Source organism: Danio rerio, chromosome 16 (genome assembly GCF_049306965.1).
Source record: "Danio rerio strain Tuebingen ecotype United States chromosome 16, GRCz12tu, whole genome shotgun sequence".
Lineage (NCBI taxonomy): Eukaryota > Metazoa > Chordata > Actinopteri > Cypriniformes > Danionidae > Danio > Danio rerio.
This window is the reverse complement of record NC_133191.1, coordinates 41134885-41162174: the sequence shown is the minus strand read 5'-3', so window position 1 is coordinate 41162174 and position 27290 is coordinate 41134885. Positions and strand designations below refer to the sequence as shown.

Here is a 27290-nt window from a genome sequence, read left to right as displayed (position 1 = left end):
TGTTCGCTTATGAACTGAGCAAGCTGACCTCAGTTCAGGCAGTATAGACGCAAAACACAGTTTCACCGCTTATACAGTAACAACACGCGAAACAGCTCATTTGTGTAAATATCTGTTTATTGTATTGTTCGTGTGATTTGATATTTTAATACCTCGTTCCTTCTTACTTGGGCAAAATGTAGAATGTTATTTTGAGCGAGGCGGGAGAAAATAACTCGGTAACCACTCGGTTAGATGACAGCGCGACGCGGCTCAAAGAATCAGGTAAACAACCGTTTATTTTTACATCAGGGTTGTAAACAAACATTGTATACGCACACGTATTTTGTATACTACGTTAAAACTGGCCGCATTTGTCGAGAGAAATCTGCAGTAATGCCAGTGTTTTGAATTGCATGTTTCATAGCGAGCATAGCTAACAGATATGATGCAGCATTTATGTCTCATGACACCATATGATGGGACGAAAACTGTATACTCAATTTCAAGCTTTGACAATACATTGCATGTGTACTCAGTTTGCTGGTAATTACTTATCAATTAGTTATGATTAGTGTTAAATCATCGGGGTTTATAAAAAAGAATGACTTAGGAAGTGTAATTGTGGGTGACAAGAAAACCAGTAACCATGTTTATAATGTGTCTATTTTAGTGACTTAATAACGTAACATATGAGCAGTTCCAGCGTTATGGATGCAACATTTGCAGTAAAAACTCCAAACATAAATTCACATAGAAAGAATATGTTAACATTATATTGAAACAGCTGTTTATATTTTACAGAATAACTGACCAGAGTTATGGGATCAGAAAAATATCAATCTGTAAACTGTTTTGTATTTTAAATAAGTTATTGATGTGAACAAAAATGTTTCCGAGTTCACAGCATACAACATGCTTTGTAGAAATTCTGTGAATTAAACTGCACAAACCAAAAGAAACAATGCTAATCAAAAGAATAAGAGTTGGCTCTCTATAGAACAAAAAATTATTGATTTTATTTTATTTAATGTTTTTGCATTTAGGAGGAAAAATGTCATTATGGATGTGACATCTTTCCATTATGAATGCGACAGATGTGATATTGCCACTTGTGTGACTTTGCTAAATCAAATATTTTTAAAGCACTGTAAAGTACTTGCTCACACAAAAACCTAGAAACGGTTTCCGTATTTTGGTGAAACTTTTTTTTTAATGGCAATTGGGTTGACATTTGCATGGAATTGCTCATTAAATTTCTTTGTAATGTTGTTAGAAACTTGTAAATTTCTAACAGATGTTCATGTCAACATTTAAACAAGGCTTACCCACCTCAGTGTGCTTTAAAATGTAATAAGGTTAAATGCTGGTTAAAAACCATAACAAGTAATAATTAAATAGCTATGATACTGTATTTGGGAACAATTTTTTTTGCATGGCTATGGCAGTAAACACTTGCATCTAAAATATCTTGAAAAAAGGGTTCATTTAAAAAAAGAAATTAACAATATACAACAACCCAAATACAAAAAAAAATAATTTTTAATAATGTTAAAATAAAAACTATCTATCTATCTATCTATCTATCTATCTATCTATCTATCTATCTATCTATCTATCTATCTATCTATCTATCTATCTAGTTATTGATTTGTCTGTGGGAGAAGCATCTGTGATCCAGTGAGATGGGGAACCAACTGGCTGGAATTGCTCCATCGCAGATCCTGTCAGTGGACAGTTACTTCTCTGACATCCATGACTACGAATATGACAAAAGTCTGGGCAGTACACGATTTTTCAAAGTGGCCCGGGCGAAACACAGGGAAGGATTGGTCGTTGTTAAGGTCTTTGCTATCCAAGACCCTTCTCTACCCCTGACCAGCTACAAACAAGAGGTGGAGGAGCTGAAAATCCGACTGCACTCCTGTCAGAACTGCCTGCCTTTCCAAAAAGCCACGCTTACTGAAAAAGCAGCCATTCTGTTTCGCCAGTATGTTCGGGATAACTTGTATGACCGTATTAGTACGCGGCCTTTCCTCAACAACGTGGAAAAGAAGTGGATCGCCTTCCAGCTCCTCAATGCTGTGGACCAGGCCCATAAATCGGGAGTGCGTCACGGAGACATTAAAACAGAGAACGTCATGGTGACAAGCTGGAACTGGGTGCTTCTAACAGACTTTGCTAGCTTTAAGCCAACATACTTGCCTGAAGACAATCCCGCAGATTTTAATTACTTCTTCGACACGTCCAGGAGGAGAACATGTTACATTGCACCTGAGAGATTTGTGGATGGCAGCATGTTTGCTACAGAAAGTGACCAGACCACTCCTCTCGTAGATCTTTCTAGTAATAGTCAGAGGACCAGAGGGGAGCTCAAGCAGCCCATGGACATCTTCTCAGCTGGTATATCCATTGCTATTAAATTATTCCTTTGTCTGCTTAATGCCAATGCTTTGTAATATGACATACTGATGTTTTTATTCTCTATTGTTAGGTTGTGTGATTGCGGAATTGTTCACAGAGGGCGTCCCGCTCTTTGACCTCTCACAACTGCTGGCTTATCGTAAAGGGCATTTCCAAACCGAACAAGTGCTGATGAAAATTGAAGATCACAGTATTCGAGAACTGGTAGCCTTTTTGTTCACTTGAAATTTTAGTGTTATTTCATTTCAGGCTTTACAAAGTAAGACAATTCACAAATTTTGCGGTCAGAAAAAGAGTTTTTATGTTAACTGACACAAATTCTACAATTTCACTGGATTTTCATTCTAATAAATGCTTAATAATAAATACTTTAATGCTGGTCTGGGCTGATAAATGATATTATATTTAATTGCGATAAAATAATGTCAATAACAATGATAAGCTCTGGACTTTTTATTCCATATTGATCTAAGATCCAATCACACAGTAGAAATATGCAACAATGGGAATCAAGAAGTTTGTTGATATTCGAGATGTATCGAAAATTGATATTTTGTATGAAATTTGTTTTGAAATTTATTGGAGTAATTTTTGTGGGTCATTCATTGTTGGGGTATTCTTTTAAATATGGAAACATAAACAACTGATATCGAAATATATATTATTATCGTTCAATATGGAAAATAATTATCAAGATTGCATTTTTGCCATATCGGCCAGCCTTACTTTAATGCATAAATGATTATTAGATTTGTTGTTGACCGGTGAAATATATACAAAACTGAATATTTTGATTAAAATTTGACTCACTTATTTTACTATATTGTCAAAATGCAATTACAGAAAGTATTCCTGATTTTTTTTGCCATTTTTTTGAATCTCACATGATCATTCAGAAAATTAAATAATTCGAAAAACACAATAATAATAATAGTAATAATAATAGTAATAATAGTGTTTTTCAAACTATTTAAATTTCTATAATGAAGAGGATATAATTATTATTTTAAACTTTATTTATAATTTTTATATTTTTTATACAGACCAACCCCTTTCCCAACAATCTAACAGCTTATAGATGAGAGAATAAAAAAAAGATAATATGAAAATAAAAAAAATTACAAAATAAATAAAGTAGGCGACACGGTGGCTCAGTGGTTAGCACTGTCGCCTCACAGCAAGAAGGTTGGTGGATTGAGTCCTGGCAGGGTAAGTTTGCATTTTTGTGTGGAGTTTGCATGTTCTCCCCGTGTTGGCGTAGGTTTTCTCCAGCTGCTCTGGTTTCCCTTAATGTCCAAAGACATGCGCTACAGGTGACTTGAATAAACTAAATTGGCCGTAGTGTATGTGTGTGAATGAGTGTGTATGGATGTTTCCCAGTACTGGGTTGCAGCTGGAAGGGCATCCGCTGTGTAAAACATATGCTGGATAAGTTGGCGGTTCATTCCTTTGTGGCAACCCCTGATGAATAAAGGGGCTAAACCGAAGGAAAATGAATAAATGAATGAATAAATAAATAAATAAAGAGTACTGTACTGCCATCATAAATTTTTTTAAGGGGACACATTTGTACATCGTTACATTGTATTACACTGTAGTTACCTCAAATTACATTGGTGATAGGTTAATTAACAATAAACAATAAATATACATATTTAATTATTTTTTAACACTTATACACCTCTTGAGAAAAATATCTTAATTTGTAGACATGCAGTCATTTTTCCATTACATAGACTTGTTTTAGTCTATAAATCCACTGAACCACCTTTGGACGACCTTCTTCCATCCACAGTAATTACTATTATTATTTGCAAATAATTATTATTATTATTAATGTTGTTTAACATCTTTTGGGAACTAGGATGCATATTTTCCATGATAAATAGTGGTATCAAAAGAACAACATTCCTTTGAAATAGAATAACATCTCTACTCTCACATTTGATCAATAAATAGTGGTATCAAAAGAACAACATTCCTTTGAAATAGAATAACATCTCTACTCTCACATTTGATCAATTTACAATTTTTCCTCCTCAATAAAACTATTAATTTCTTTTTGAAAAACACATCTTACTGTCCCCAGTTTTTTTTTATAAAAAAGCATAAATTAATAAACTCTATAATAATTTATGAACTTGATTAATAAAATGACGCTAGTAGTTACTTTCCATGTTGTTTTCTGTTTAATTTTACTCCACTTTTTGTAGGTGGCTCAAATGGTGCAGAGAGAGCCAGAAAAGCGACTGACAGCTGAAGAATACCTTAAGCAGCAGCGAGGAAAAGCTTTCCCAGAAATCTTCTACACCTTCCTTCAACCGTACATGGCCCAGTTTGCCAAGGAGACCTTCCAGTCTGCTGACGAAAGAGTCTTGGTGATCCGTAAAAACCTGGAGAACATCCTCAACAACCTGTGTAGCGGCGGGCAGACGGCGAAGGCTGAAAAACAGGAGAAAGCATCCCAAGAGTTTAGCTCATCTAAAGAACAAGGCCTGGTGGTGCTGGTGTCAGTGATCACTTCATGTCTACAGACGCTTCGATTTTGTGACTCCAAGCTGGCGGCGCTGGAGCTGATCCTTCATCTGGCAGGCCGGCTCAATGTGGAGATTCTGCTGGACAGGATTACGCCGTATTTGCTGCACTTCTGCAATGACTCTATGCCGCGTGTCAGAGCTGAGGCCGTTCGCACGCTGACTAAGGTGCTGGCGCTGGTCAAGGAGGTTCCCCGCAATGATGTCAACATCTACCCGGAGTACATTTTGCCTGGCATTGCCCACTTGGCCCAAGATGAAGCCACGATTGTCAGACTTGCTTATGCAGGTATTCTACTGCTAAATTTTTGGATCATGTTGATATTTTTTCACAAGTCAGTCAGTTTGGCATTTTAACAGAACAGAAAATATATTTTCATATATATTTCATACACAACTGTGGAAACTTGATCATTTGCATTTTTGCAATTTATAGTTATGTATTTGAGTAAAACAGTTTTTGTTTTGTTCCGCACACTACTGATGAAATTTCTTTTAAAAATGGAAAATAAAAATAAATCATTTTTAGAGCATAAAAAACAATGGGTTAAAATAAAGTAACATGTTTTGGGATATATTTATTTTTGTTTTTGACAGCAAAATAATGTTCTTATTTCTTTTTTTCTCATTTTTTAAACGTCATATGAGCTAAGGCTAAGCAATTGATATTTAATGGAAAAACACTGCTTCATTCCATTCATAAAGTTAAATTATTTATTTTGTCATCAATTGTTATTAGACCTTTATAAAAAACAAATGTTAACATTTTACTCAACTGTAACCCATAACAAATCCAGTACATCCGGATAAACTGAAATTATTTTAATTGTTTCTAAATATTTTCCAATTCTGTATATTCACATCATTTAATATAATTATTTGATTATAAAATACAGTTGAAGTCAGAATTATTAGCCGCCCTTTAATTGTTTTCCACTTTTTTAAATATTTCCCAAATGTTGTCTAACAGAGAAAGGAAATTTTCACAGTATGTCTGATAATATGTTTTCTTCTAGAGAAAATCTTATTTGTTTTATTTCGGCTAGAATAAAAGCAGTTTTAAATTTTTTTTAAATCCATTTTAAGGTCAAAATTATTAGCAACTTTAAGCTATATTTTTCGATAGTCTACAGAAGAAACCATTGTTTGCTTGACAATTACTTGCCTAATTACCCTAATCTGCCAAAGTAACCTAATTGTAATGTAATGTAATGTGTATTTATATAGCGCATTTATTGTGTATGGCCATACACCCAAAGCGCTTCACAATCATGAGGGGGGTCTCTCCACACCACCACCAGTGTGCAGCATCCACTTGGATGATGCGACGGCTGCCACAGGACAATGGCGCCAGTGCGCTCACCACACACCAGCTATTGGTGGAATGGAGAGACAGTGATAGAGCCAATTCGGTGGAAGGGGATGATTGGGAGGCCATGATCGTATGGGCCGATAGAGGGACTTTGGCCAGGACACCCCTGGCTTTTACACCCCTGCTTTTACGGCGCCCACTGACAGTGTAGTGTCCCCTTCACTTTTACTGGGGCATTTGGACTCATATAGACCACCGGTTGAGCGCCCCCCTGCTGGCCTCACTAACATCACTTCCAACAGCAACCTAGTGTTCCCTAGTGGTCTCCCATCCAGGTACTAACTAGGCTCAGCCCTGCTTAGCTTCAGTGAGTAACCGGTCTTGGGCTGCAAAGTGATATGGCTATTAACCTAGTTAAGCCTTTAAAGTCACGTTAAGCTGTTTAAAAGTGTCTTGAAAAATATCTAGTCAAATATTATTTACTGTCATCATGACAAAGATAAAATAAATCAGTTATAGAAATGAGTTATTGAAAATATTATGTTAAAAAAAATCTTCTCCGTTTAACAGAAAATGGGGGAAAAATAATTCAGGATGGCTAATAATTCTGCAATTCTGTATAATAAATATAATATTTAAGTAAGTTTACGATAAGAAAGTTTCATTATTAAAAAAGAAAAACAGTACTTTTATTTTGTATAGATGCATTAAATTGCACAAATGTGACATTATATTATATTACATTATATAAATAAATATTTGGAGTTTGCATGTTCTGTCTGTGTTCTCGTGGGTTTTTTCTGGGTGTTCTGGTTTCCCAAGTCCAAAGACGTGGTACAGGTAAATTGAATAAACTAAATTGGTTTACTGTTTACTATGCTATTTGTGAATGCGAGAGTGTATGAGTGTTTCCCAGTACTGGGTTGTAGCTGAAAGGGCATTCTCGATGAACCCCTGATAAATAAGACACTACGCCAAAGAAAAATTAATTAATTAATTAAAAATATATTTATTATATTATATAAATATATTATATTTCTTTACAGAAAACATAGCCCATCTAGCCGAGACAGCACTGCGTTTTCTGGAGCTGGTGCAGGAGAATAATTTGAGCTCTGAACACGATCTGAATGGAGAGGACACAGAAGAAACTCTTCATCCCAATGAAAACTATGATTCAGGTACATGTTTGTCCTTCAGTTAAAGCTCACTTTTCTGGTAATCTTAAAACGAAGTTATCTGATATTACACATACAGATCCCAGTGTAATATCCCACTTTATGAACTATTAATTACCAGTTTACATGGAGTCTTCAGTTGTCATTAAAATGCTGTGGATATGATCTGTCTGTTGTACACAGAGTTGCAGGCCTTGCATGAGATGGTTCAGCAGAAGGTGGTGACTTTGCTGAGCGATCCTGAAAACATCGTCAAACAGACGCTGATGGAGAATGGCATTACGCGCCTCTGCGTGTTCTTCGGCAGGCAGAAAGCCAATGACGTCCTTCTATCCCACATGATCACCTTCCTGAATGACAAGAACGACTGGCATCTCCGCGGAGCTTTCTTTGACAGCATTGTAGGCAAGTTGCCTGCTTCATATGTTATCATCAAGTCACACTAACCACTGGTAGGCTGAAACGATTAATCGAAGGAGACAAATAGTGCACCCTAGATTATTGCTGTGTTCCAGACAACTGATAATTGGAAGTTTTTCTTCTTCCTACTTGGAAATAATATCTAGAATGATGCTAGAAGTCAGACAACCGGCCTCTGAACTTGGGGCAAATGTTATAAACCACAACTTCAGTAAGACACATTATTTGACATTATTTCAAAGATGGCGGCTAGTTTGGTTTCAGTGAGATTAGCAAGGAGCTACCGTGAATACTGTGAACCACTATGTGAAACATGTAAATAAACTTTCAAGTATATTTACAGTACAAAATTAGTAGGAACCCTATTAATAAAGGCTTCTGAGAGATGATATATTTAATTTGTTTGGTGGGTTTTTTTGTTAGGTGTATTCAAAGGACATTTGTCAGCATTTTCATTTCTTTTTTAGTTTTAGCAACAATTTAGCACAATGACATGAAATGTTATGAAATATTCACATGGTAAAAATGCAACTGACGCACGATTGACTGGAATGCATTGCGGTAGGAAGTGAGACATTGCACTGCTGATGTTCCCATCTCAGACCCTCATTCTTCAGTTGAAGGGTTGGATTTAGTGTTAGGAGGTGCGCTTGGGAGTAGGTAATCAGGTAGAGAATTCAGAGAGGGGTTGAAAATTTGTCAGGGTTGCAATTTTTGGTTCTAGTAAATCTCCAGCAACTACACGGAGTTGTTTTACAGTGACAAGCTGTGCAAAATCATGTTTAAAATCAAAGTGGATTCATCTACGGAAAATAACAGAATTGTGATAATCATTCTGTGATAATGACATCTACTTGTGTAGCTTCTCAGTGAACTGCAACTCTGTGTAGAACATGCTGCTTTGCCTGAAAGCACATAAAAATACCACATCATAACTTCAATCGAGTGTTTAAAATAAATCATTATGTAAGATGATATAGTAGTTGTGTGATTATTAGTTTCACTGAATCAATGAAAGCTTGGTTTCTTCTTTATGGGTATCTGGACTTGAGAGACAGCACCCTCTGGCCTTTGAAGGCGATTTACTAGTGATTACAGAACCGTGCTTCCCTGACAAGATATGCATGATAATCACAGCTTTACTTAAACACGTTTGCCATTTTGTTTTGATTAATTTCTCAGCCTTACTAACCACAACTCGTTCTCTCTTCAGGTGTAGCAGCATATGTGGGCTGGCAGAGCTCCTCCATCCTGAAGCCTCTTCTCCAGCAAGGCCTGAGTGACGTTGAAGAGTTTGTCATTTATAAAGCTCTCAATGCTCTGACCTGCATGTGTCAGCTGGGGCTGTTGCAGAAGCCTCACATCTATGAGTTTGTCAGCGATATTGGTAAGAAAAAATCCCATTTTTAGGGGTTTTCACATCAAGAATAACCATAACAATAAAGAATCTCTTCTAAAAATAGTTCTAAATGCCAAATAAAAAAGACAAAAAAAGAAAAGAAAAAAGATTATATAAAACAAATTTGTTAAATAGATATTTAAATTCATATCATATACACATTTTATATCTTAATATAAATAAACATTTTCTTAAATATATCCATACCTGTGTGTATTTTTATATACATAAATTTACAGAGAATGCACACTTCAATTATATCAAAAAACTTTTATTTAAGTTTTAAATAAAACTTTGAAAATGAAACTTTTATTAAGTTATTTAAGCATAGTTCATCAAAAAAGTTCTGCTACTGTTTACTCATCCCCCACTTGTTCCAAACCCGTTTTAATTTGTTTAGTTTAGCTATTATAATTTCTCCCACCTCCTCTCATACAATAAGTATCTCATCTACCAACAGCATCTGTTTTTTTCTGGGTATCTTAGCAAAATGTAAAGCATCAGCTGATTGTAGATAATTGTTGTTTGTTAATGTGGACTGAAATGTAGCTATCGGTATTGTTGTTAATGGGCATTGCTACTGTTTATCATAATTATTGTATATATTTTATTAATTAAAAATGTTACTGTCACACACAGCTCCATTCTTGTGCCACCCCAATCTGTGGATCCGCTATGGAGCTGTGGGTTTCATCACTGTCGTCGCTCAGCACCTAAACATCGCTGATGTTTACTGCAAACTTATGCCACATCTTAACCCTTTCATCACACAACCCATTATACAGGTGAAATTACTGTATTATCACATTCGGCTCTAGTGTATTACATTATTTGCTACTTGTTTTCATGTTAAGTTGAATGAAGGCACTGGACATGACTTAAACATGATAAAAAGTAGTGCTTTTGGCTCATGTGTGTTTTTCTGCCGGTGGACAGATTGATAAGGAGATTGTGTTGCTCAGTGTGCTGAAAGAGCCTGTAAGTCGCTCCATCTTTGACTATGCACTGCGTTCCAAAGACATCGGAAGCCTTTTCAGACACCTGTTACTCCGGCAAAAGAAGCGCAACGGCTCCATCCCAGAATGCCCCATTCCTGAGGATCCTGCAATTGCCCAGCTTCTTAAAAAACTTCTCTCACAGGTTTGGAGAAAAATGTTCATTAAATTATTGTATTTTACTTTTCTAATTATGCAGGTGAAAGATGAGATGTTCTATTGTGGTGTACTAAGGCCCAGTCACAATTCTATTTTTTATCCTACCCCTTCCCCTTGGCCCTTGAAACAGAGTGTGAAAGGGAAGGGCTTCAAAACCAATAGAGTACTATAAAACCTAATAAGTTAAGGCAACTCAAACCGTTTGCAACAAACCATTTGAGTTAAAAAACTAATCTACATGAGAAATGTGAGCTTACTTAATTTAAGTTGAAGTAATGAGGTATTTAATTTACTCATTACCTTCAACACTGTGTTCAAAACTCTTTTCAAATGATTAGAATTAACTTTTAGTACATTTTGAGTTAACTACACATTTCATTTGATAAAGTTGATTGTTTTACAGTGTACTGCACATTTACATTGAGGCCAAATTCAATGTAAACCATGCTGCCGTTGTGGCTGGTGAAATTTTTGTACCCCTTGGTTTCGAGTGTAGTCTTGAAAGTTTCTCAGTTTTAAGGGCTATTTAGCGCTTCCTTTTAGTCCTACACCTTTAAGCTAAACAGAATTGAGACACCCCTACCCCTTCACATGAATGTGCAAAACCCAGGGGTAGGGGTAATGGGAAAGGCTAAAGGGTAGAATTGGAAAATTCTAAGCATGAATGAGTTTATATGTTGCGGTGCTCTTGCAGTTTATGTCATGTCAGTAAGACGAGTAGACCTTTAAAAATTCGTGTTTCTAAACATCAATGTGCTATTAGACATCATTATCCAAGAAGTCCGGTTGCCCAGCATTTCTTATTTAGAAGGCATTCTGTCTACTTTACAGTGCATAGGGATTGAAGTTGATAAGTGTCCACGTCGGGGGCGGGATCTTGATAAATTGTTGTTACAACATGAAGTCTTTTGGATTTTCACTTTAGATACGTTGTCTCCAAGAGGATTAAATGAGGAGTTTGATATTTGTCCATTCCTTTAATGTTTAATTAGTTGTGTTTGGGTAAAGGTTTTTGGCATATTTATCACAATATTTTGTTACAGGGCGTCGGCTGAGTCTTAAAAAGTCTTAAAATGTAGTTTTTTTTAAAAATGAAGTTTTCTTTTATTGCAAAGAGATACAGTTCACAACATTTTTACAGCAAAGTCCCCATTAAATTCCCTAATCAAGGAAAGAAAGCTAAAAACAATTACAGGATTCCTCGTGATAATACCAGGCCATTAGAATAAATTTAATTGTTATTTGTTTAACCTTGTATATGTCTAAAATGTATTTCCTAATGGTCTTTAAAAGTCTTAAATTTGACTTGAAACCTGCAGAAACCCTGTCACAGTATTGTGTTATGTTTTTTCTTTATGTGTTCTGTTGTTTTCTGTATTTTCTTTTTATGTAAATTGATCAACTTATTTATTTTCATTTTTATTTTGTTGTGAGAATGTGAGATCATGTGATCCAGAGGTGTATATAAGTGCAACACGCATTGATCAATATTGTTTGGTGAAGAGCCGATGTGCTTGAAACATCACACACTTTGCGATAACCTTTTTAAGTTAATAAATTTATATTTTTGGAACTTTGGTGTTGCCGCCTTCATGCATATTTTTGCACTTTTTGTTGTTTGGCTGAGCATTTTTGTGCATTTTTTTCTATTGTGGCGTACACGTCAACATCAAGATCAACTTTTAACAAAAGTGATTTTGACTATATAGAACTAGTTTTTTTTTACATAATACTAATAATAAGCTAAAATAAAATCTAAAAATAATAAACAAATTCGTCACTATAAACGTCAATATCTTGTTCTAATTTTCATCATTTATATTTAAATGATTACAAACTTCCTGATGTATAGGTAAAACCCAGTCATTCAGCATAAAATGTTACAATTTGTTAATATTTTGGGCCTAAATCAATTGACCGTATGTTCTAAAAATGCCTGACAAGTTTTTTTGTATATACTGTAAACTATTGTTAAAATAAATGGCATTTTAATTGGTAATACCTGGAACTCATATTAAAAATGTATAATACTTAACAGTTTTGAACCTCTTGAGTTTTGATACTTATTGTATACATAAATGTATTTGCCAGCTAATGTTGTTTGGTTTTCTTTACACAAAAAGTATACTCAAAGGAGAAAATGGTTTGTTTTACAACAACATTTTTGTAAAACGTAGCCCTAACATTAGCCCTCAGCGATGACTGGTTAATAAAAATCTTGTTTAAGAAATAATAAATCTTGTGACCACATTACACATCAAGTTAATCCATTATCATGTGATTTCTTCCAGGGCATGACAGAGGCTGAAGAGGATAAGCTCTTGGCTCTGAAAGATTTCATGCTCAAGTCTAACAAGGCCAAAGCCAACATCATAGACCAGAGCCACCTGAGTGAAGGAGCCCACAGTGGAGTCATTGATCTCGGGACACTGGGCATCACTGGCCGACAGGTGGACCTGGTCAAGCCCAAGCAGGAGATTGAAGATAAGAGAGGTGCCCGACACTCTTTATGCCTTCATTTCAGGATATATACGCTTCTTGTTGATCCACGGTTTAAAATTAATGCATTATATCTTTATGTTTGTTTACAGAGTTCATCTCTTCTGCCTCTGGTATATTGTTTAGATGTTAAGCAGCTCTGTTTGAAGTTACAATCACTCACTTTGACTAATGCAAACGCTTTGTGTGGCTAGATGTGAAAATTCACCATAGCAGGCAGATGTGATGTTTATACACACCACTTGTTGTGCACGACGGCACATGTTTTCTAATAATTTTAATAAATTTTTTTTTAATTCATAAACTGAAAAGATTCCCTCTGTATACACTAAATTCTGGTTAAAAAACTAATACTAGTGATTAGCAGTGGATTGGTGAAAATAATTAGTAAAGACATTTATAATTTTATGCAAGATTTCCTTTTCAAATGTATATAAAGTAAAAGAAAACAATAATAATAAGAAATGTTGCTTACACAATAAGCATATAGACCTTATTCTTCATGCTGAAGTGCACGCGTTTTCGTGATTGTTTTAGAACTTCTGATTCAGCTGCCTATGGGAGAAATGACTAGGAATAATAAACCACAGAAAATGGTCAAACTAATTGCTTCACAAAAAATGTTTGTATGACTCTACAGACAAAGTAGAATAGTATAATAAGAAAATGTCAATTTCAACATCAAGCAGCATAACGAGCTGTTTTTAACGTCTGAAAATGAATGGAATTGAATGAGATCGGAAGTCTTGAGCTAAAAAGATTTAAATGGCTGCGCCCATTCATAAGTGAAGAATAAGGTGAATTATGAAACAATTCTGTCGGACCTGAATACTAAAATAAACATGCAGAATTTTCTGATTTACCTTTTAAGTAAAATAGTGAATTTTAAAATAAGTTACAATAGAAAATGTATTGACATTTTCATGGTGACAATTCAATGGTAGCATATACTTCTTAAAAGTAGTGGAATGCACTTTAGCTATTTTTATACTATATACTCACATTTTGAGCTAGTAAACACATTTTGAGTTTAACATAAAATGATAAGTGAAATTGCAGGTGGTTGTATTCGAAATTGTATTTATTTGTTGATTATTTTAAGATTACATACATTCTATTTGGAAAGTATGTTTTTATTCAGTTTCTATTTTATAATGATATTCCTTAATTTAACTAATATTACCAGGTAATAACTTAAAATGTAAGTACTCTATTTGCCAATGAAGCAAAATTATTAGCTTTTCTTTAAAATGTTTTTTCTTTTTTTTTTTTCTTTAGTATGTTTAACAGAGTATGGCAGTAATTCCTATAATATTTTTTTCTTCTTCTGGAGAAAGTTATATTTATTTAGTTAGTCTGTTTTTAAAATTTTAAACAATTTTTAAGGTCAATCTTACTAGACCTCTTAAGCAGGCTTTTTTTTCAATTGGCTACAGAACAAACCACTGTTGTTCAATGCATTGCCTTGTTAACTTGATTAAGCCTTTAAATTGCACTCAAAACAACCACTTGCAAAGTAACAAAAAAAATATGATGTACTGGTGTCATGGCAAAGATTAAGAAATTAGTCATTAAAAATTTGTTATTGCAACTATTGTTTAAAAATGAGTTGAAAAAAATCTTGTCTCCATTAAACAGCACTCTGGAATAATTGAAAAGAATTTAAAAATATTTATATTAGGCCTATTAATTTTGACTTCAAAAGTACGTGACTAAATAAACTGCCTGATTTCCTTCCACACGTCAGTCAGCATGTTAACACTTAAACTAAGCACTGTATGTTTTATAGAAAGCAGAAATGCATCATACTGTATCAGAGATGCCTTTAAAGTAGCTCTGTTTTGTTTTGTCCTTTGGCAGCTCGCAAACATACGAAACAGGACTCCAACTTGAACGAAGAGTGGAAGAGCATGTTTGGTTCTCTGGATCCTCCCAGCTCGGCATCCACGCCCTCGACGGTACCTAATGTTGTAGTTGCGGGCGGTGGTGGTGGTGGTGGGGAGCCCAATGGAGCTCTGGCGGGAGAGCGCCTGCGATCTGAGAGTTCCTCACAGACTCTTAACCTCCCTCATGTTCCATCCTCAGCCCAGGTCGACCGCTGAGCCGACAGTGTGCTTTCATCCTTCCCTTCTCTATCTCTGCCCTCTCTTTCTCTGCCTCTTCCTTCATCCACACCTTCATCACTGTCTGCAATTGTCCATGTTGTAGCTTTGTAGTCTGTAAAGGCTTTCAGTCATGCTGGATTTTCCTCAGAGTAAATGAGCAATGTCCTCCACTAATATTGGTAAAAATTGAGCAAAGAAGGGTGGGAGAAAATGTCTTTATATTTTTGAGTAAAAGGTTAAACTCTAAAGGTCCCTTGAAATTAATGTTTTTTTTAGATGTCAGTATCAGTATTGTTCATTTTTAGGATATTTACAAGCTAGTGCGCACCAAAACAGTGACAAATTTCGTGTTAGAAGATTTAAAACTGATATAAACATGTAAAGTTTGTAGTTTGTCACTTCAGCTCTAAATGGATCAACTTTTTTGTTCATGTCACCTCATACTTCATTTTCTCATCAAATTGTGACCAATCAAATGTTATGCAGTATCTGACATGTCTCTTTGGCAGAGCTGTAATAAAACAAAACACTATTGGCTGTTTTTTCAAAAGTGGAGGAGCTACGCGATGTCCCACTCTCTCTATGTTTTGATTGAGATTACATCAAACATCGAATAAAAATGCACATTTTAAAGCACTTTAGGTAGGGCTGAGCTATTTGGCCTAAAATCAAAATCTCGAGTAATTGTACATTTTAACTTGATTATAATTAATGAACGATTATTTTATTTATTTATTTTGCTCTCATAGTTCATTGAACACTTCCAAAACAATAGCTGGCCGTGAGTTTATGCTCCTCTGTGTCGAGTTTTATCATGGGGGGGTTTGTTTTTTCTTAATGCTACCTTTATGTAAAAGTAGCTAAAACTCACTTATTCAGAATCAGGAACCGGCGGACATGCAACAAATTTAATCATAAGGTAAACACAAAACAAATTGAGCTCCTCCACAGGACTCGGCACTTGCAAACACTCACTCCAATGGGCTCGCGGCTCTTAGCACTACCTACACTCGTCACTAGCTGACCAATCACAGAGCTTGTGCTACGCGTCGTCGCAATGTGTAGTCAAATTTTTTGAGAGGTGTGCATCAGTGTCAGCCACATCGTGGGATATGCGACCACGCAAAGCCTTAGACGGACCATGCGCTTGAAAGAGTTGGGTCAGGTGACTTCACATGCGGTAGGGAGAGTAATCGAAAAAAATTTACCTGGAAAAAATAGGACGATTATAGTTTCTGAATGTCGATTTCAATTACTTTACGATTAAAAATCACCCAGCCCTATCTTCACGATACCTTTTACAGGAAAAACTGAAAAACCTTCTGTTTGTTTTTAGGTTAGACTTGTTTATTGAAATATTTTTAATATTAAAAAAAAAAAACTTGCTGATTCGAGACCCCGGCTGCCAGGTGGTATTTAGAGGTGCTTTGGTTTCCCCCATTGGCCAAAGACATGTGGTAAAGGTGAATTAAATAAACAAAAATTGGCTGTAATGTATGAGTATTGCTACAGTCAAACTAGAGTTTGTGTGTGCGAAATTCTGTTGTCTGGAGCTGTGAAACGGGGCAGGATTAAACAAGATGATTAGACATTGAAAAAAAAGCGATCGATTGGTCCGTATTTTTAATTTCTATCCAGAGAGGTCATGTTTTGATCTTCGATTGGTCTCACGCAATCATGCGATGCGATTTTGCAGGTCAGAGTTTAGCAAGCTTGAACTTTCTAACACATCGAACTGCGGAACTTTTCGCACAAGCTTGCGTTTCCAGTCTGACACATTCGCGTGCGTATGAATGGAAGTCTAAAAGGAGAAAAGTGCAGTGTGACCGCAGCTTTAGTGTGTGTGAATGAAAGAGTTTATGGGTGTTTCCCAGTACTGATGATTCACAAGTTTGCGAATATTACCAACAAAAGATCGAAAAGTTAAACCAGACATTTTTCATAGTCATCTTTGCTTATATTTATCAATGAGGCCAATATTGGTGGACAACACTGTACTTGTGTGTTTTTCATCATTAATTCTGATAACACAATAATAAAATATAAATCTTTTCTTATTTCTTTTCAATCGAAGATTCCAGACAGTGGAGCCGCGCAGCCCCGGAAAACCACAGCGCTTCCTACTATTCAAGTGGTTCAGTCGATAACTGGAGCGTCCACATATCAGCGGCGCATCACCACATGTAAAGCAGAGCTGCAGCAGCTGGTGCAGCAGAAGAGAGAGCAGTGCAATGCAGAGCGCATGGCCAAACAGATGATGGAGAGCGCAGAGTGGGAAAGCAGACCTCCACTGCCAGGTACAGCAATCACACCATCACTAACCTAAAAATTAATGTCTCATGTGGCCATCTAGACTGATTGATAGATCTCATGCTAAAATCCAAAGCTGCAAATGACCTTTAGTTTGTTTGTTGACTCTTTAGGTGCTGATAATCACTATATCTGTTTAGTTGAGAGTACATTTCTATCAGTATTGGATTACAGATATACTTTATATGCACGCACTTCTGAATGTTTTTAAAAAATTGCATATTGTTTATCATTGCCTTAAGATTTGTCACTGGTTCAAAACAACATATCTTAGTTTTCATTTTTAAAGCTTTAGTTGGTAAATTACCACAGTATATATCTAATTTGTTGGAGTACTGTTCAAATACTTACAATACCAGATCTATCGCTATATTTCGAAATATTTTAAAGACTGTCCATTTAGAACAGTGCACATGTTTTAACAATTGATTATGGTTTAATACTATTTTTGTGTATGTCTGTGTTGTGACATGTATTTTTTTTTACTTTGTCCTATGCTGCCTGTCTTGACCAGGACTCCCTAGTAAAAGAGATATTGTATGTCAATGAGACATTCCTGATTAAATAATCAATAAAAATATCAGCTATAAGAGATAAGAGAACATTATACTATATATTGTCCATTGCGCTTTTTATGATGACTATCACCTACATTAAAAACATTTGCAGTCTCTATCACTTCTGTTATTGTTATGAAGTTTTATTTTATCCCTTTATGATTTAATATTTAGTCAAATGCTGCCGTTCCTTATGTTGTTTGATGATTTATAATAAGGCAATGAATTTCAGCTTTTAACGTCCCCTATGTAATACAATTGTAACAATGCGTAAGGGGAAAAATTATATATACCCACATACACATGCATAAATAGAAAATTGTATTATTTATTTTATATGATACTACAGTATATTCTTTGCAGAATCTGGAGTATATATATATATATATATATATATATATATATATATATATATATATATATATATATATATATATATATATATATATATAAATTAACTAAAATGGGCCAGTGGTAATTCAGTGTTTTTGCCTTAATTTAATTTAAAATTTACTTACATTTAAGGACGTTTTATATAATTAGTTTACTTAATTAAAAAAATGTATGTATGTGCATATATATATATATATATATATATATATATATATATATATATATATATATATATATATATATATATATATACACATACATACAGTTTTATTTTATTTTAGGTCAAATTAAATGCAGGATTGATTAACACTGAAAATCATGACCCATATATGCATGATGTTTGATGCATTCAATTTATTTGAATGAAAACTAAAATATGCTTATGAATTTAATTAAGTTAATTTTAAAATTAACTTTACTCTCAAAGTGCAACTAACTGCTTTTCTATAGTTCATTTTTGAGCAGAATGGCCGTGTACTAGCTTGTTTTGCTCAGACATTTCACTTTGCTAACAGTAGCACTACTGCGTTTCAGGGTGGCATCCAAAAGGTCTTCTAGTGGCCCATCTACATGAGCACAAATCTGCTGTCAACCGAATCCGAGTCTCAGATGAGCACTCCATCTTTGCTACCTGCTCCAATGATGGAACTGTCAAAATCTGGGACAGCCAAAAAATGGAGGGCAAGACGACTACCACGAGGTATTTTATATCCTAATGTCAATATATTTTTTTGGCCTATGAATTTACTAGATTGTTGTATAAGGATCGGTATGATGTCAGTTTTGTATATGTTCGTTTAAGGTCTGTGCTGACATATTCTCGGATTGGAGGTCATGTGAAAACATTGACATTTTGCCAGGGATCGCATTACCTTGCAGTTGCATCAGATAATGGTTCCATCCAACTCCTTGCAGTCGAGGCAAACAAGCCTCCCAAATCACCCAAAGTCCAGCCCTGTCAGACAAGGTGTGTACAGCTCATATAAACACTTCATCCACTTGTAGATTCCTGAATTTGACTTCTACAATGATATAGTGCAAATTAGTATGGCCCTTTTCATATCTGGTATTAAGACGCAATTTTTGATTTGTCGATCTGATCACAAGTGGACAAAGGAGACACATTACTTTTCATACCTGGTGTTTAAACGTAGAGCTGAATGATAAACTGGATGCGATTGTTGTGCGCAGTATTCTATAAAGTGGGCTCTGTAATCGACTGTGTATCCTGTTTAGCAAGAGCAGCGTTTACTACAAAGAGCTGTAGTTCACTGCCAAACTACTCGATACATTGCATGCGATATCATCATGAAATTGTCAAATTACTAATAGTTATTTGTGTAGTTTCTCTGTGAACCACAGCCCTTTGTGGTAATTGTTGCTAATGTTAAACCTGAAAATACCACATAAATGACGTTTTTATTAAAAGCTCACTTTAGTTTAGTGTTTAAAATAAGTCATTCAGTGAAATTATGTCTTCTTACACAGAAAAAAGCACACAGCATATTTCATAATAGCATTCTAATAAGCAGTAAAAAATGCATTGCATCATTACTTTTTTGTCAGAAAAATTGTAACAAGATTAAATCCCATTGAATTAAATAAATACAGTTTAATCTTCTGTTTTCACAAAGACTGGTTGGTATTTCCTGGGTATATTTGGTTGTTCTGTGCCACTCGCGACAGAGGGCAGCTTTTGCTTAAGTGCAAAAGAGATTTTATGTTGACTCAACATTCTGTGGGCTAGCGCAATTTTCAAAATTGACAAAAATATAAGAAATCTTACTACCAGGTCATTTAAACACAATAAATAGGCTACTTAATGTATTGACTGATGACTTAATAAATAATTAATTTCATTTATTTCTGATCAACTGCTTTAAGGCTTTCACACTTTCTGTTTTGCCATTTTAACATGAACAATTGAAGCCAGAAGTTTACATACACTGTATAAAAAGGCACATAACCATTTAAAAAAGGCAGATGTTTATGTAACTAAACCTTTTCTCTTTTAGGTAAGTTGGGATTATCAAATTTGTTTCTGTTGTGCTTGAGAGCAGAATAATGAAAGAGATATTTTTTGAGAAATTGTTATAACTTTTCTTAAAAGTCAAATTTACATACAATTAAGATTATTATGCCTCTGAAAAAGCTCAGATGATTGTGTCAGATTACAATTTGCTAAATTACACTGGGAAAAATAATAATTTTTGGAGAACTAAGATTGAACTGTTTGCCCATAATGACCAGTGTTACAGTTGGAGGACAAAAGGGAAAGCTTACAAGCCTAAGAACACCATGCCAGCTGTTTTGCTGCAGGAGGAATTGGTCCAGTTCACAGCATAGATGGCATCATGAAGAAAGAACATTACGTATTAGAAATTAAAACTTGGCCACAAATGGGTCTTCCGAACAGACCATGACCCTTAGCATACTGCTAAATTAGTTAAAATGTGCTTTAAGTACAACAGAGTGAATGTTTTGGAGTGGCCATCACAAAGCCCTGATCTCAAACCTGTAGAAAATTTGTGGACAAAGTTGAAAAAGCTTGTGCGAGCAAGACAGCCAACATATCTGACTCAGTTACGCCAGTTCTGTCAGGAGGAATGGGCAAAAATTCCTTCTGACTATTGTGAGAAGCTTGTAGAAGAATACCGAAAACGTTTGACCAAAGTTGTACAGTTTAAAAGCAAAGCTAAAAAAAAAATACCAAGGAAATGTATGTAAACTTTTGACTGTCTAGAAATTAATAAAATAATTATCAAAAAAATTCTCTCATTATTCTGGCATTTCACAAATGCAAATCATTTAGGTAATAATAAAGGACCTAAAATAGTATACATTTAGTATAACTGACCATCAGACATTTATTTTTAAAAATGGTTATGTTTCTTTTTTAGAGTGTATGTAAACTTCTGGTTTCAACTGTGTATATGCTGTTGTTTTTATAAAATTCATTTAACAAATGTTTTTGATCATTGAAAGCAATTAAATTAGTCGTTTCTGAATTAAATTATAATGCAAAGGATCAGCGGAATTGATCACAAAAAAAACTAATTATCAAACACAAGCAACATATCCAACATTCTCAAAGCTTAAACTTGCATCCCTAAATGTAACATTGAATAGACTACAATTATTAAAAACTGTACACATGATATAAAACATTCATAAAGCTGTATTTTATAAAAAAACCCAGCTGACGAGCGCTGCATAAGAGCTACTATGTGAAGAGAAATCGATAAAATGTGTATTTAATTTTGTCCACTCGTAACTGGTTTTACGAAAATGCATCTTAATACCAGATGTGAACATGGCCTAAATCACCAGCAATCAGATCAGTGAGGCATGAGTCTATTTCAGGTTTTTGGATCCAAAGGAGGAGGGCTGTGTGGTGGACGTACATCATTTTAACTCTGGGGCGCAGACGGTTTTGGCCTACGCTACTGTAAATGGCTTTTTGGTCGGTTGGGACCTGCGAAGCAACAGCAACGCATGGACTCTTCGCCATGATCTGCGTCTGGGCCTCATCACTTCCTTTGCTGTTGATATGCACCAGTGTTGGCTGTGTGTAGGTGAGAGAACACTACTTGTAGCGTTGGATGAACTAGGTTTGCTCTGTCAAGGTTACATTAATTTTATGCTCAATTTATATAGGCACAAGTAATGGCACAATGGCATGCTGGGATATGCGGTTTCAGCTACCAATTTCCAGTCACTCCCATCCAGCCCGAGCTCGGATCAGACGCCTTCTGATGCATCCACTCTATCAGTCATCTGTCATTGCAGGTGAAGTCTCTTATGACTGCCACAACTGCATTTATTTCAATAATGATTTAGAATACGGTAATATCATATCATCACCTGGGAACTAGGGTTGGGTTCTATCTGACTTTTCTGTCAAAATTAAGTTATTCACCTACTGTATTATGTTCATTTTTGGCCCTTTTTTAACTTAGAAGTGTTTTGAGCCCTGTATAGTATTTTTATTTGCAAAAACTTTATAGCTCAATATCCCCAAACCACTAAGGCTGCTCAAAAGAATCTTATTATTAAAGTAAGATTTAAAATTACTTTTACTTTATGTATTTAAAAATATATTCAGCCTCAATACTTAGTCATCATCATTGCTAGTCTTCAGTGACTCACCAATTGGTCAACAACGGCTTCAGCTCGAGGATCTAAATCAAAACCAGAGCTGCTAACTGTTCCTTAATTACAAAAGCTTAAGAGTCTAGGTAAACTAATAATTCCTTTCAAAAATGACTTAAATGCACAACACTTACGCTTAGGAAATAATTCCACTGGACTAATAGCTTAAATGCAAAACATTTTCCCTTAAGAATTAATTCTTTTCAACAAGTAATTTCAAATGCAAAAACACTTTCACTTTAATTATTAAAATTTCATGTTTCATGTCATTCGATATCGATAATTATTGAATATTCTTTAACAATACATTTAGGAATATTAGGATTTTTTTTTTATTTAACCACTTTTAATTTACCAACATTATCAAATAGTTTTAATAGTCAAAACCAGAAACATTTAAACAAAATATCTGATCTCTTTTTAATAAAATAAACATGAATGTTAAAGAGACTCTTAAACTTGATAAATAAAATGTTACAAAGTCTGTGGAATGGTAAAGTGTAGACGCTGAACAATCTAAGCAAACTTTAAGGTAGATCAACATCTGTAAGTTTTGAATAAAAATTATACAGAGTAAACCTCAAACTCTGTATACAAAACAAATTATGATAATCAAATCTGCGCTTTCAAGTAAATGAACTAACCATTATTATTCAAATACATACTGCAACATTTCAAATTTTGAAGTTGAATGACTATATTACCTCCTAAGCTAAAAAGAAAATCTTTCAGAATGGGCGCTAGTGGCTGGGATGCTCAAGAAAAGAAACCAAAAAGCCACTCTTGCGACATCCTTACATCCTTTTTGATTTACAGTCTTCTCACTGCTGCTATGCGGCATTCATTTCGAGTTGTTATTCCGACCTGAAGCGACAAGCATGAGCATGTGGTATCCTTCACCGTTTACAATGAGCTTTGCGCTCGTGCTTCCCTAGTGTCTCTCGTAACTAGGCGACCATCAACCATTTTCTCAGAGGATGACAAACAGACAAACCATTGCTGCAGCTCATTGAGAAAAGTAAAAAACACCGCAGTTTTTGTTTTTGGGTGTGCTGTGTTTGAGGTAATTTGTGTGATTGTGACTTTAAAATAGAAGTAGTTTTACCTACTATTACTAGTTTACCAAACTATTAACATTATCTAAAATTAGTTTGATAAATATCTGTATGCTGAAATGGAGGTTAGAGGTTTTTTACTTCTTTTCTCGGCCAAAAACATGGTCTCACATCATTAGTGCTATGTCCATCTTCTATTTTACATAAATATAAAAATAAATCAAAACTCAAGAGATTATTGTGTGTTTTATAATATGCTGTAATAAATTTAAACATTCATAGCGGTTCTTACGATTTACCACGTATACATAAACATTACATGAAACATTAGGTCCTGAAAATTGACTTGACAGTCCTGGAAAAATCATGGAATTTTTGTAGTAAAAATGTGTATGAACCCTATTGGCATTGCTTCCAAGATGCATGCTCAGCAGCCACATTTTAATAAAACTATAGCGCTTCATAACAATTTTTATTTTTTTTTAATCGAAATTGATAATGGTGTTCGGTCAAGAAATATCAATACCAATTTTATCACCCAGCCCTTCACTTAAGAAATAGTACTTTACAACTAGTAATCTATAAACGCAAACCTTTAAATGCACTTTCGCTTAGATGACTGACGAAATGATTTTCCCGACAAGCAGAAAATCAATCCAAACACACAAACTCGTGCTAAGTATAAAATAACACTCACGAGATGTATACCGCTATCCATCACTGAATGCTGAGGTCACTCAAAGTAAATGTTTTGTTGTCAGTTTGGTTTTGGTCTTTAAGAAACATTTTATAGTATTATTAGTGTTGAAAACAGCTTAATATTTTATGTAAAAACAGGATCCATTTTTTATTTAAATGTTTTAAATTATTTAAATGTTTATTTAACTGTTTAAAAGAACACTTTTTGTTTTGAAAAAGTCATTACTGTCACTTTTGGGAATAATAAAGTGTTTTTATTATCTTCAGCCGTTCAGGGTAACAATGAGGTCTCCATGTGGGATATGGAGACCGGAGACAGGAAGTTCACCCTGTGGGCGAGCTCTGCGCCTCCGCTTTCGGAGATGCAGGTATGGTGTCTCCATCACAAAACACATTCTCAGTAATAAAATAATTCAGTAATGCTTACCTGCTGTTGTCCGCAGCCCTCTCCACACAGTGTACATGGCATATACTGCAGCCCTGCGGATGGAAACCCTCTCCTCCTCACAGCCGGATCTGACATGAGAATCAGGTGTGCCTAATCACTGTCCAGTGACACTGCCAACTAATGGCCTGGCATGTATAATACAGCTTTTTTTTTTCTTTTTTTTTCCTGATTCAGGCAAATAGTGATTAATACTGTATCACTGTACAGTACATGAAATATTCAAAAACCTTTTTTCATTTTTAGTACATTGTTGCCATGTCAACATACTCATAGATTTGCAGTCCTGGCCACCCACAGTATGATCATTTATTAATAGTCCATTTTTTAGACTCAGTACGTTATTATTGGATGCAAATGTTTCGGGTACCTTCGGTTATTTGGGGTAGTGATAGGAGAAACAAGCTAAACTCTTTTCACCCCAATTGTTAAGTTCGCACTTGAAAATTATGCATGATATTTGTATATTATATACAGTTAAAGACAAAATTATTAAGTCTGCCTGTGAAATTTTAATTGAAAATTACATATTTTTAAATATTGCTGTTTAACATAGGGTTTTTTGTCCAGCTTATTTTTTAGCATAGTTTTAATTACTAACTTCTGTTGTATAATTATTTTGTCTTTCTCATGATGACAGCACATAATATTCTACTAGTTGTTTTACAAGATACTGGTATTCAGCTTAAAGTGTAGTTTAAAGGCTTAACTAGGCAAGTTATGTTAATTAGGCAAGTCTAAAGGGGAAAAAAAAAACCTTATATAAATCTAATTTGAGATCTATAAACACTTGGTAATGAGTTGAGCTTCACAACTAGTGTTTCAAAAGCATCCATCACCTGCTAAATATGATTGTGTGATAAATACTACAGAAAAATAAATGTAAATTCTACATTGAATAATTTAGTTCAGACATGAACAAAAACAATGTCAATTCTAGATTAGTACTTCGTTCTTGTAGAAGTTAAATATTTAAGCTTGTAGATGTATTTTACTTGGAATTGATCTAGGTTTACAATGATTCTTTGAGGAAATGTCTAAATAAAACTTTGTATACTGGTGTTCCCATCACGCTTATACAGTTTTCAATTTGTATTTACTGTTTTTTAAATACTTTCACTACAGGTGTATTTCTACTCTGTAATTTAAAACTCAAAACGACACAATGATACTAAAAATAATGACTGTCAACATAAAGAAATCAATTATCGATGTCTCTGCTTTCAGTAGTGCTTTCAGGCACTTCATTGTTGTTGTTTTTACCTAAATGTTAGGTAAATTATACTGTACATTTAAAACAAATGCAGTCCTTCATTTTTTCACTCGCAAAGAGAGTAAAATGTACTTAAAACAAAGTATTACAAATTAAACATCAAATGACTACGTAAAAATGACTCAACAATGTTACTTTGACGTATTACACGGTTTTGTGGCATACTCGATTTTGATTGTTCTGTCACGACATTTCAATGTATGTTCCTAAATAAGTTTAAGTCCATATACTTACATCCACATTCATATGCATTTGCTTGTCTTTCACGCCATGTTTTTGACTGTTAGATGCCGTCTAATGAAAAACACGTAGGTTATTATAAACTTCACTGAAATGGTTTCGTTTCTGTCAGCTTTGCGTTTTTGTCTGTTTGGCGCCATCTTGTGAGTGAATAATCCGCAGGGAATGCTTCTGCAGTTACATCACCCTGTTAACTCTAACATAACTTAAGCAAGTCCATACATGAAATTCACTTAAAAATCCTTAAAGCAAATGTAGTAAAGTGAAAACATTTTATGAATAAATTTGACTCGTTTTTTTTTTTCTTTCTTAGAGTGTACTGCTGATGCAGATGTATTGATCATGTTATGTATGTAATTGAGTGTGCTTTGAATAATGTCCACAGGTTTTGGGATTTGGCTTACCCTGAGAGATCATACATCGTCGCAGGCGGTGCTAACGACTCCCTCCACTGCCCTTCTGTTTTCTACAACCGCAAGATCATCGAAGGAACAGAAGTGGTTCAGGTCTGACGCTCATTTCAGCTGATTCGTGTGTTTCTTTACACTTACATTTTCAGCTGATCTTCTCTTCTGTCTTTAAAACTCACCAGGAGATTCACAGTAAACAGAAGAGCGGCTCCACCGAGGATACTCCTCGCCGAGGCCCAGAATCCCTTCCAGTGGGCCACCATGACATCATAACAGACATCGCCACTTTCCAGACCACACAGGGCTTTATAGTCACTTCCTCTAGAGATGGCATTGTCAAAGTCTGGAAGTGAGAGTCACACTTTGCCAGCATTTATTACATGGACATACAGCACATCCAATCAAGTGGGATGTACATTTAAATATATAGCTAATATAATTAAGTCATCTAGGATCAAATCCATCTTTAAAGAAAAGATTTGTAACACCAGTTTTGTGTGTGAACAGTTTGGGATTTTTGTTTTTCTGTGCAATGGCTTCATGTGGATTTTAAGGTCATGTAATGTCACCACACTGAAGGAAACAGGAAATGGTGTCCTTTGAACAGTGTTTGCACACTGTACTTATAGTGTTATTTCTGCACATTTAATTTTTTTAAAGCCTAAATGGAAGAGATGGATAAGGATGAAGACTCCATTGTAATCACTGCGTAATAGTTATTGATATTGCTGAATAAAATGTCAAAAGAAATG

The 27290-nt window shown here is 34.8% G+C and overlaps 1 protein-coding gene across 6 annotated transcripts; it reads left to right on the top strand.

Moving 5' to 3' along the window:
• The first annotated feature begins 16 nt into the window (after positions 1–16).
• Positions 17–27288, top strand: pik3r4 (phosphoinositide-3-kinase, regulatory subunit 4). 6 transcript variants are annotated; one of them, XR_012392408.1, is made up of 21 exons: positions 17–264; positions 1623–2382; positions 2474–2607; positions 4617–5226; positions 7296–7430; positions 7611–7832; positions 9061–9234; positions 9886–10031; positions 10183–10386; positions 12692–12893; positions 12992–13012; positions 14760–16447; positions 16558–17301; positions 18799–18964; positions 19067–19231; positions 21628–21839; positions 21922–22053; positions 24438–24538; positions 24614–24702; positions 26514–26634; positions 26721–27288. XR_012392408.1 is itself a non-coding variant. In XM_021466975.2 (21 exons), exons 2-21 carry the CDS (start codon positions 1665–1667, stop codon positions 26889–26891), a joined length of 4044 nt encoding a protein of 1347 aa, XP_021322650.1. In that variant the 5' UTR covers positions 17–264; positions 1623–1664; the 3' UTR covers positions 26892–27288. The 6 variants fall into 6 exon arrangements, 4 of the variants coding, with proteins under 4 accessions (XP_021322650.1, XP_073782553.1, XP_005158356.1 ...); XM_021466975.2 differs by having other exon boundaries at positions 14760–14857; positions 17079–17301; XM_073926452.1 differs by having other exon boundaries at positions 14760–14989; positions 17079–17301.
• The last annotated feature ends 2 nt before the right edge of the window (positions 27289–27290 follow it).

Excerpts from the sequence above, each read along its gene's own strand:
- pik3r4 (XM_073926452.1), top strand. The coding sequence starts at position 1,665 with ATGGGGAACCAACTGGCTGGAATTGCTCCATCGCAGATCCTGTCAGTG. Across the intron at positions 5,227-7,295 it reads TGTCAGACTTGCTTATGCAG|AAAACATAGCCCATCTAGCC; the intron begins GTATTCTACTGC and ends ATTTCTTTACAG. Across the intron at positions 7,431-7,610 it reads CAATGAAAACTATGATTCAG|AGTTGCAGGCCTTGCATGAG; the intron begins GTACATGTTTGT and ends TGTTGTACACAG.